Consider the following 12,008-nt stretch of genomic DNA (forward strand, 5'->3'; position numbering starts at 1 on the left):
GCCTTGACTTGTTCTCTTATTTCTCCAAACCCTGCCGTACTCTTATTCCTCCAAGATTATGGTTGGCTCTATTATTTTTCCAAGGCCAGGCTTGCTCTATTTTTCCCTTTGCCAGAATGTACTCTCTCTGATCATATATGCAATTGGTTATTTCAGGATTGCTGGTTGCTCTAAAACTTGACATCCTCTTTTGACTATTGCAAATTGGATGAGGATAGATTTTAAGTTTTATTCTTTCAGCCTCTATCAACACTGAGCATATCAATGCTAGTATGACAGGAATTTGTCACTTACACCTCCAGCCATTGACAGATAAATGGACACAGGTGTACCTTCCAATGTAAACTTTAGCACCGGCTGAAGAGGCCTGTCACCCTTGCTGTTTGGGAGCCCTGCTTACCTGTCTGCAGTTAGCAGGGAGTATAACAGGCTCCATCCCTATTGGGTGACTGCCGCTACTGCAAGAAATTAAAACCCCAGCATGTTGCAATTGCAAATTTTATTCTGCTGTCTTGCTCCATGAGGAGTAAGCGAAGTGCAGCAGAGGAAGAGGAGGTCATGTAAGTGAGTGGAGGAGGATAGGTTATAAAGCCTGGGGGCCTTTTAAAATGTTGTTACAGATATGTCCACCCCCAGGTGCACTTAACTTACCCTCCGCGTCCTTTCTGTACACCTCTGGGTGTACTCGCAGTCTTCCTCTGTGTCCTCCTGGTCTCCGATGTCCTGCGTCTCGAGGATGCAGTCCACACTACTTACAACAATTCGCGTATTGACATTTGTTTCTACACCATTCAGTCTGATACCATTCATCTACGTACCAATTAGTATTGGACAACATTACATTCCCTGACTCAAGTAAACTAATATCCACCTGGAACCTATCCATCCCCACTAGGCCGGACACCTCATTTAAAACACCTGAGGTTATTAATATCATTTAAAACGAACAAGAACTAGTATCCACTTACGGATACACATACATTTAACTTTGCAGGAGCAGTGTGACTCCTAATAAACATAAGTTACCACCAATACACACAGTGTGAGTGTCATTCATATATGCTATATCCAGAATGACCTAAGTATCTCTATTACAGTGACAAATACATGGGCACTATGGAACATCTATTCCCCTCCTCTGTCCTGACACATGGTAATAAACTTCTTTTTGCTATATTGGCAATGGTTTCTAAGAAGTCCATTCTCTCCAAGTGGATCTCACCTGACATACCAAACCTGTCTCTTTTTCTGCCACCTTTATCTCCCCTTTTTCATATGAATCATGTCCTCACCTCAGGTTAAATCTACCCTTAGTACATTGATACAGATAACGACATGGTATAACCTTACGACTTTAGCCGATGGTACCCCTCCATTAGATTATGTATGGTTGCTAAATGGTTCACTTTTGTCACTTCCCCTTATTACACCTCTATTCAGGGCTGTCTAATACTGTTTGTACTTGATGTGTTTTTTATTTTGAATTTTTTTTTATATACCTATCTATTTTTAGGTTACTAATATAAGTGGCTTCCAAAAATGTATGTGTTACTGTGGACAGTCCCTATTTTCAATAGACTTTTCTATTCATGTTATGCTATGACAATATAATTTTCTGTGTTATGTTCATATATTCTAAGTTTCAATAAAAATATATATTATATATATAAAAAGCACAATCAGGTCCCTGGATTAAAGAAACTAATGCTGGACTGGATTAATAGTGTCTCAGCCAGCGTTAATAATGCTTGGAAATACAGCAAAAGGACATTTTGAAGGGTGAGCTTAGAACTATATGGTTGGATGTCCGTCTCAAACTTACTCCCGGGAGCCTGTTTGCTGCCTTTCACTGAATTGTCCATGTGAGGCTGTAGTTTAAAGCTGGTGTGATGAAAGCTCTAATGTCCAGCATAAAATGACCTCCATCTAGCTACTACTGGAGTGTGGATTAACAGTGTGATTGCTGTGAAAGCTGCAGTCCCTGCATGAGAAGGATGACTGCTCGGCTGAGGCGGCTAGAACGCTGACTTGCCGACTCACAGTGTGAGTAGGGTGAATGGACCAGTGCCCGGCACACAGACTGTGGTGGATGGACTAATCCCAAGGGGTGTCTCGGTTGTGGTGGCTACGATCACAGGCTTGGTGCCAATGAGCAACGGATGTAGTTCCACAAACAACAAATGGGTTTTGTTTTTGTGATAAAAGCAAATAAAAGGGCTATTGAATAACAATGTTTTAAGGGACAAAGTCATTTTTGATGCTATAAATAATCCTTTTACTCTGTTTAACAGAACTTGTGTATGATGATGTGTTCTCAGTATGGGAAACCATCTGGGCTGCTAAGCAAGTGTCATCCTCACACTTTGTCCTCTTCATTGCCTTGGCACTGGTGGAAGTTTATCGTGATATTATCCTGGAAAACAATATGGATTTTACTGATATAATAAAGTTCTTTAATGGTAAGTGTTTTCCAAAAAGCTATTTGTCTTCTTTATCTGGCTTACAAAGGGAAAAGATAAGTATTGTTTATTAGCTTTTAAAAAAATAACAAGGTACAACTTGTTTATGGAATACGCCTTTAGACAATTGAATGAACAACATAACATCCAAACAGCCAGTGACAGTCAACTCTCTATGAACAAATCCTATACTGAGCGCCAAAGTGCAAGAAATGGTTTGGTCAGTTATTTGAAACATTTTCATCCCTGGCAGTGCCGCTAAGTATGGGAAGTGGTCTTCACTAAAACGTCGTTTGACTGGACGGCTCCTTTTTAGATGTTTAGTTTTAATTAATTTCTTAAGAACACAACTGAGAGTGTCATTTGTTATGTGTATGTCTTCCTTTATCAGCATTTGCTGTCCCATTTAGCTTTTTTCTGTGTTTCAGAGATGGCAGAAAGGCACAACATAAAGCATATCCAGAAGCTTGCCCGGGATCTTGTCTATAAGGTCCAGACACTGATTGAGAACAAATAAAAGGTCCATCGGAGGGAGAAGCATAGCCACATCCACCATACCTGAAAACTCCCTCTGCCATGGAACCCTGGAAATATTTTTTTCAGCAATGCAATCAGGTCCCAACAGAAGTGAAAGGGTTATAACATATCTCAATCTCCAGATTATTTACTTAAGTAAGTGCCAGAAACTGAAGCCAGTTCTAGTAGCAGAGGAAACAGCTACTACAAGAATGGGTTTCCCGTATTTTTCCTTATTTAGCATTAGTTTCCATTTGGCCTTGTTACTTTATTGTTAAACCAAAGACCTCAACACAAGATTGCTTTTCTTGCTGATTTCGTATTCTGTCTGCAAATGTTGGTGAGTGTAAACTCACTAGTGAACCTTACATAAAGGTTATGAGGATACATCCGATGTAAACACACTGCATAAGCAGGGGACTTGCAAAGGCCATACAAAATTCCTTACATAACACACATTAGCACAGATAGAGCACATTGTTTTATTTTTTCCTCACTGATGATAACAACAGTGATAGCCGTTATATTGTGAGTCCCCTATCTGCCGGGACCAGCTGCTTATTAATGTATGCATAGCCCCCGGGAGGGGCTTCTGTTTGCCTGTCCACAGCTTAATCATTGCAGGGAAGATTTATAGGCACAAACTATTGGAGTTTAGCAGAGAAAAATATTAATATATATATATATAGAAATTATTTATTTTTTATTGAATTTGTTTTACATTGACTTATGTTTCTGAATATACAGTTTGAGAATGATTGCGTCATCAAAAAACACTAATTTGTTGCTGAAAATGAAGGAGCCAGTTGCCAAACATTATACACTTACAGTATATCACCAGCGTCCTGTAGATCTCAGCTATATGAGATGCAGTTTGGCAAGAAGGGTGTAGTTAGGTTACAATACAAGGGGCAGTAACATTATGTGGATAAGATCAAATCTAATCTTATCCCTCCTTTTCCTGTCTACACTACAACACAGCTGCAGTGTGGCTTAACTAAAGCATGGATTTTTTAAAGAGGCAATACACACATAAGACAAACCTTAAATACAATACTTTCATTTTAATGGTCCTGTAGCAAAATGACAATTTTAACATTGCTGTTCATTTAGTTTGGTGGCTGAGAGGTAATTGCAGGATTTTGTCAGAGGAAATTACAATCATATATCATCTATATATAGACACTGCATATATTATAAATAGACATATGTGTCCTGGTTTGGGATATATTCTGTAAGGTGCAAAACGTAGATCAAGTGCATCTGCAATGCCAGTAAAGGGCAGTGCCACCAGTACGCTTCATACTTTAATCAGGAGGTCAGGTCCAGGCAGAGAATTCCAGGCACCCACAACCCCCCCTACATTTGCCTATGTGGCCCTATACTGAGACAGCAGCAGCGTGTATGATTTAAACAGAAGCATAATGTATATAAATAACTAAGAGAGAGTAATAACATGGATGTAAGTGATTCTATTTGTATTTAATCGTATACATGACATTTTTGTAACTTTTTGTGTCGGTGAAAAGGGCATCACATGTGCTGCTTCCTCAGGCAGCAGAATATCTCGTATCACACTAGTTGTAATGAAGACTCAGATCAATTTATGTAGCATTTAAAACAATATTGCCTCTGCACTAGTTTTGCTATGGCGCATACTGCCCACAGAATGCATTTGCTCTCAGCACTTTACTGTTCCACATTTAATGAAGCTCAGAACATACGTTTTTACAAAATTAAATTAGTCAGTGTAATGGTAAGAAATGTTTGGACAGTGACATTTTAAGTAGGTTAAAGGGGGTGAAGTCAGGTTTCCTGCGGTGACCATCCCGATGATCACAATACTGGAAGCAGAATCCCGACTGACAAAATACAGATGAATCCCAATGGTGAGTGTTAGGGTCAGGCACTAGGGAGAGGGTTAGGGTTAGGCTGCAGTAGGGGATGGTTAGGGTTAGGCTTCGGAAGGGGACAGTTAGGGTAAGGCTGCGGGAGTGGTGGGTTGGGATGGTAACACCCGGGATATCGTACCCAACCCAATTAAAGCTATGTGTATGTGATATCACAGTAGACTACTAAGCTGAATAAAAATAAATAATTTTTATGGCAGCTTCCTTTGTATAGTTGTTAAAAAAATAAGCTTTCTTCTAACGTGAGGAAACAGTTGTTCTGTACCGTAGTATGCTTTCAGCCATAACACCCTGCTACACACAGGACACGCCAGTGTTCTTTTGTACTGTGAATTTTATGTTCCTCCGTCATCAGAAAACCAGTTATAGGTTATATCTTCCAAGTGTTGCAACACAAAAATGTGCAGAATTTGTTCCAAGTAAGGATCTATGGCCATTAACTGATTGATAGTAAGCCTAGCCTGGGAACAGTCTCACCAATTTGTCTTAAATTGTTTTCATTTTGCTTTTCTGAATGTGACGTATCCTCGCATAGAAAACCTTAGGCATAATGGGACACATGTTGGACGGCCTGAGTTTGACCACTCTCACCACTGTATCTTTATAGAGCCTACAAACTGGTTTGCAATATCAGCTAACTTTTTCAGTAGCTACAATTACTGTTTCTTGGCTACATCATAGTTTTATTGCCAATTCTGTTGAATATGACATTTTGGATTTTGACTTCAGGGTCCTATAAGCGAAGCAACTTGGCGTAATAGGTGTTAGGCAATGTAACCATGCCTCTGTAACTCTACCACATAATAATCCTCAAATTATCCTAGGCGGTTTGAAAAAGTACATTTGTGTCCTCAAATATCAGTGTTTTTGAATAACTTTTGACAAGGATTAAAAGTATTTATTTATTTATTCTATTTCCTGTACATTTCCGTGTGTCCTTGTAAAAGTCAGTGCGTGAATCATTTTATCTCTTAAGTGTTGCAGACATATCTGTAAATGTGCTCGGAGAAATGTGTTTGTGTGAAGAGAAGAAAACACAGTGGTGTTATTTTTCCAAGGAAATCTGTGTTTTTATGACTGGATCACAAAACATATACTCAATATATTGCCTTTATCTATGTTTAATCATTTTAGGTGTTTATTTTGTTGCATCTACAGAAACTCTGCACAACATTTTTGTAAATGTTTCCTCTAAATATTATTGATAAATTATTTTACCCTCCAAACATAAAACACTGAGGATTAGCGCAACTATGCAATATGGCAAAATGTTTTCTAGAGTGGTGAATAGCACTGCCCATCTGTCACGTAATGCAAGGTACAATTTTATGGCACAAAATGTATAGTTTTCACATGGTTAAAAAAAACGCATAAGTAAAGGTCTGGAGGCATGCTGGATTCTAAAACAGTTGTTCAATAGGCTATATGGAAGTCCATATTTTCATATACATTTTAAGTTATTACTCTAGAATTTTTAAATACTGTATAAAATATGTAAGGTTCAAATGGTCTCCGCCATCTGCTGTGTGTGAAATGTCATTACCACACTTAGGACCTGATTCGGAGATGTACGCTAATGCCACCGCAGCTGCAATCCCCTACACAGCTGCTGTGCGGAAATATGCAAATATCACTGACGCCGAGGAATGTATTGAGATGCCCTCCTGCGGGTTTGCAGATCCAAGCATTGTACAAAGACTCAGGATCCGTTACAGATCATGATTCGATCATTGCAGTTCTGAGTAACCGTATGGCTGTGGGAACTGAGATGCAGTAGCCACTTTCACTGCATACGGGATCACAGACGCAGGTTGTGATGCCCCAAAAACGGTTGTGACATGCCACTTCCTGTTACTTTCCACAAACGCTCCCAGCCTGTCAATCACACTGGAAGTGAATAGTCAATGCGAGCAACTACGGTAATGTACCTTGACGCATGCGCAGTACAACTTGAAAACGCATGCACAGTTTACCGATAATCGCTCAACTGCATAAATATCAGCATTGCGTACATCACTGAATTAGGCCCTTAGTCAATTAGTGATATGTTTGTCTGCCATTTATAACACCATAATCTGCAAAGTGAAAATAGTTTACTACCTACACATACTCAGCTGGGTGCAGATGCTGATTATTTGTACGGTGTTTCTCCTATTATAAACTTCTACAGATGCACAGTGCATTTGTACGGTGTTTCTCCTATTATAAACTTCTACAGATGCACAGTGTATTTGCATACAACCCATTTTTGTCACTGTAAAAGCTGCATAAACATCTACTGAAAAATGTTTAGTATTTGGCAAATTCCCTTAGCTACAGGGCCGGCCCAATTATTATGTGGAATTTTAGAGTGCCAACAGCAGAGGGCGCAATGAGCAGCTTCCTGCTGTGAGCCGCCCAGCGACAATTCAGCCCCCAGCGCAACCAATCGGTAGAGCAAAGAGGCAGAAGTATCTCAGGGCTCTCCCTCCACTGTGCTTCTGGCCAGCACTGGTGAGATGCAGGCACCCAACCTCCCCCTTCCCTCATCAATGGTGCACTCATAGCCCACCAAGGAATAAGTGAGACCAATGGTGGATTTTACCCCCCTCCCCTCCAGGGTAAAATCCACCATCTCCGTGAGCCAGTTGCAGTCCATGACTGTACTGGCTACACTGTGACCGGCAGTGATTTCTCATTGGAAGCACTGCCTGCCATTCACACACAAGACAGGCAGTCCCAGGGGGAGGTCTTATCTCACCCTGGGACTGCCAGTCTGGGCTGCAATTAACAGAGAGCGGCTTCCAGTGGGAAGCCGCTCCTCTGCCTCTCGGGCAGCCCAACCTAGCTTCTATGATCTTCAGCAGATTAAGACCTAGAAGCCGATGTTTTACACATGCACGGTCCTACCGTCACTTCACTTGTGCGCATGCGCCGGTTCCAGCACTTGCCAGATCCGTTATGTAGTCGCCAGCAACCGGCCAGCCCAGAATCTGTCTTCTCCTCTCCTTCATAAGCAATCTTTTGCGTGGTACTGAGTGGAACAGAAACTGCTACATGCATCCGATTTTCCCTGGCCCTGACTAGTAAATTGTTCAGTAAATTAACACTTTTAAATTTGTTTTAATATCCTCAAAAAAAAACTTATTTTATGTCTACAAAACTATATTCTCCCAACACTGTTCTTTTCATTCACCAAATGCCCCTTTCTACCTTCCGTAGGTAATGTAGACTCATAACTATAATACATATCAATCTGTATGGACTCTAAAGACCACTTACAAAGTGGACAAAATGCAGGCCACAACATATTTTCATTTGCTTTTGTCCTCTCTTGCCTGTTATGTATGTACTCGCATGATTACCTGCTTGGAAATCTCTCTGTGGGGTATATTTACTAAAGTGCAGGTTTTTAGAAGTGGAGATGTTGCCCATAGCATCCAATCAGATCTTAGCTATTAACTTCTATACATTGCTAGATAAATGCTAAGTAGAATTTGATTGGTTGCTATGGGCAACATCTCCACTTCTAAAAACCCGCACTTTAGTAAATGTACCCCTGTGTGTCTGACTAAAAATGTACATGTACTTGCTGCTTGTGTCAGCCTCATTCATTCATTAGGTTACTCATAGGAGGAAGGGAAAATTTGGCCTGATTTTATTTTATGATACTTATATGTGTTTACATTGTTTTGATTAGGTTGAAAGTTCAGACAGACTAATGATTTCCTCAACCTTTGAGGATGGAAAAACAAGCTTATTGTGGAAGCATGTGTCATTTGGCTAACAAAGCAACCACTACATGAATGTTAATACTGTCATCCTTCAAAACAAAATCTAGTATTTGTTCTAGCCCAAACTTAGCTAGGTACTGTATGTCATGAGAATGTTTAACATTTGGAACCCCCAAGTGTAAAACCTTTACGTTGCATAACACCAGATATACATGCATCAAAACAGGAGCAAAATATGTTTTTGTACTGAAAGCAGCTGTGCAACTGTGTTGCTGCTCTATGCCATGACCTCTCAAAGGGAGGGGAATGCCTTATTTTTTATATAGCACTGACCGATATATATCACCATCCCCTCTCTCTCCACACTGCAGCTTCTCCAGGTCACCTTGCATTCAGGATTACTCATTAACTGTAGGTCGTGGTATAACCTAGCAGAGATTGTGGAATTAATGAATCATGCAGGTATTCACTAATAGATCCTGGTTCACAAACTCCATAACACTATTTCCTTCATTAATGCCAACATGAACAGGCCCATGAGCAAGCTTATTTTAAAAAAGCAGTGTAAAAGTGAGTCTATAATGTTATTGGCAACACTACATGTGTCAATGTTGTGCCTGTTTTGCGAAATGACCAATTAATATGGATTGAGTCTATTAGAGTTTTTATTGTTTACAACTATCCTACATTCAAAAAGACACCCTGCATGCAGATTGCTCTTTACACAGCATTATTAAATTCCCTTAATATTGAAGATCTCTAGACATAATTGGGACAAGGCAGAGGTGAACACAAGTGAGTTTTGCGGCTGGATCTTGTGTGTTTTCATACTGCTCCACTTGCTGCTAAAGTTGTGTAAATAGGGAGCATTGGGGTGCACCAGCAGGCTAACTGTAGCAAGGTTGTGTCCGAGGGCATTGTGGCCTATGCAGAATTAACTGTTTAGAGATGGATCCCTTTCACCAGGGATAGGGCTGATAAAAGTGCACACTGATAATGATGGCTGCTGTGAAACGAAGTATATAGATAGGGAATTGTACATACAGGCGAATATCCGTATTTTCCTTCATGCACACAAATCAGATATAATTACAGCCAACTTGACTTCAACTCTGAACCTCCCCATTGGACAGGGGTGTATCTAGGGATCCGAGCGCCTCTGGCAAACTAATGGACTGGCGACCCCCTCCCCCCATAATTTCTGAATAATAATACTATACATTAAATAAGTACTTAAAATGATTGCCCAGCTACCCCCTATGCAGTGCCACCAGTAGTAGTCCCCACTATGCAGTGCCCCCAGTAGTAGTACTCCTATGCTGCATTGCCCCCAGTAGTAGTCCCCCTATGCTGCATTGCCCCCAGTAGTAGTCCTCCCAGTAGTAGTCCCCCCTATGCTGCATTGCCCTCAGTAGTAGTACTTCTATGCTGCATTGCCCCCAGTAGTAGTCCCCCTATGCTGCATTGCCCCCAGTAGTAGTCCTCCCAGTAGTAGCCCCCCCTATGCTGCATTGCCCCCAGTAGTAGTCCCCCCTGTGCTGCACTGCCCCCAGTAGTAGTCCCCCCTATGCTGCATTGCCCCCAGTAGTAGCACTCCTATGCTGCATTGCCCCCAGTAGTAGTCCTCCCTATTTGGTGCCCCCAATAGTGGCCACCCCCCATAAAGTGCCCCCAGTAGCGGCCACCAGCTAAACAGTGCCCCAAGTAGCTGCCCCCCCTATTTGCTGCCCCCAGTAGTGCCCCCCCCCCCATAAAGTGCCCCCAGTATTGGCCACCAGCTATACAGTGCCCCAAGTAGCGGCCACTCCCCATAAAGTGCCCCAGTAGCAGCCACCAGCTATACTATGCCCCCTAGTAGCACCGCCCTGTGCCAGAAGAAATAAAAAGAATACACAACTTACCTGATCCCCGTTCCTGACTCGACCGCCTCTGTCCGCCCCTCCCGGCCCGCTCTGCAGTGCACTATGGGAGAGACGTCATGACGTCTCTCCCATCCCTCGCTGCGGGGGGGAGCCAGAAGACGGAGATCATGAGTGAGCTCCAGCCGGTTCCCTCTGTGGACGCAGCAGCCAATGAGAGTCTGTCTAACTGCTCTAACAAAGACACAGCTGCTGCTGGCAGTTGTGTGTTTGTAAACTGTGTAGGGCAGACCGCTCTAACTGCGTGGCCGGGGGACTAGCGGTGGGCGCACCGCCGCTAGTTCGGCCCCTGGGGTAGTCCACCCCTTGGCTGCTGGTGGCACTGACGGACGGTGACCCCCTTTGGCCGCCGCCCCTGGCGAGTGCCATCCAGGCCAATGGGTAGATACGACTTTGCCAATGGAGGCATTTTTTTAAAAAAAAGGAGAGATATTGAAATGTTGACTTTTCCTTTGGGTTTCTCCTTCCTGCACCAAATTATATAACATATTGTCATTTTTTACCAGTTTACTCAACACCACAAAAAAGCAATGTAAAAAAATAGTTTGTATAGAAATTTTTTGTATTTGTTTTTCAATTGAATTAGCACAAATTTGTATGAAACAGTTCTTTCTGAAATTGATAAGACAGTGACTGTAAAACGTAATTTATCAAAGCACATAACAATTTACCTTTTTTAATGACTAAAAACAGACCAAACAAAATACCTTTTTTGCATCCTAAATATTATTTTGTAATTGATTATGGTTTAAATTAATAGAGTAGTTCCATCTATAGAGACAAACTATTCCCTTGTGACTAAATACTGTCATTTAGAGACATGGTTGGTGGCACACAGATATTAGGCTCAAGTACCTACAGAGCTAGTGCCTATTGTTTCATCAAATACATTTTATAGAGACTGAAAAGAATCCTCATCCTTTCTAGAATGTCCCCAATAATCACTTATTTGATATCATTGTGTATGTGATTTGCTTGTGATAAATTTCCACTGGCATTCCCCCCAAGAGACTCTGATCACCTTACATACATATACAGTGCTTCTCCTCTGTGATGCTAGATCACTTGTGAGTATGAGAAGATATGGGGCTGTGAAATAAGACAGCACTGTGTTATTGTGTAATCAGCATGACAGAGGAGAGAATTAGACTATTTCCCTAGGAAGCATTCTACAATACCTCAGTGTAGGTTTTATGAAGTTGCAGCAAAATAAATACTGTAGATTTTTTCTTGGTATTATGTGAAACATTTCAAAGTGGTAATGATTAATGTTTTCTAGAGTGCTATTCTTTTAGAGAGTGTTCAGAAAATGAATTATCTATAAATTGTGTCACCATTGTTGAGTTCTACTCAGCCAAGGCCAAAACAGCATACTAGGACTTGCATCATTTATTCTCTACTTCACAAATCCATGTGACTGCAGCACGTTGCTTTCTGTAATGCTGTAGTCACAAGCTTTTGTTTCTTTAATAACCATACAATTTAGAGCCC

The 12,008-nt window shown here is 41.3% G+C and overlaps 1 protein-coding gene across 3 annotated transcripts in view; it reads left to right on the forward strand.

Annotated features, from left to right (window-relative positions):
- The window catches only part of SGSM1 (small G protein signaling modulator 1), a 353,611-nt gene that overhangs the window by 315,647 nt on the left and 25,956 nt on the right, over nucleotides 1–12,008 (forward strand). For 2 of the 3 annotated variants that reach the window (XR_015877719.1, XR_015877720.1), the window contains exons 24-25: nucleotides 2,292–2,459; nucleotides 2,888–3,131. Coding sequence is in view for 1 of the 3 variants with exons in the window: in XM_088467888.1 (XP_088324014.1) it covers nucleotides 2,292–2,459; nucleotides 2,888–2,976 (257 nt within the window). In the remaining 2 variants the exon portion in view is untranslated. Of the gene's footprint in view, nucleotides 1–2,291; nucleotides 2,460–2,887; nucleotides 8,268–12,008 lie in introns of those variants that run through there. The other variant, XM_088467888.1, reaches the window with a different exon arrangement.

This window comes from Taudactylus pleione, unplaced genomic scaffold (assembly GCF_031769625.1).
Source record: "Taudactylus pleione unplaced genomic scaffold, aTauple2 ptg000078l, whole genome shotgun sequence".
NCBI classification, from domain to species: Eukaryota; Metazoa; Chordata; class Amphibia; order Anura; family Myobatrachidae; genus Taudactylus; species Taudactylus pleione.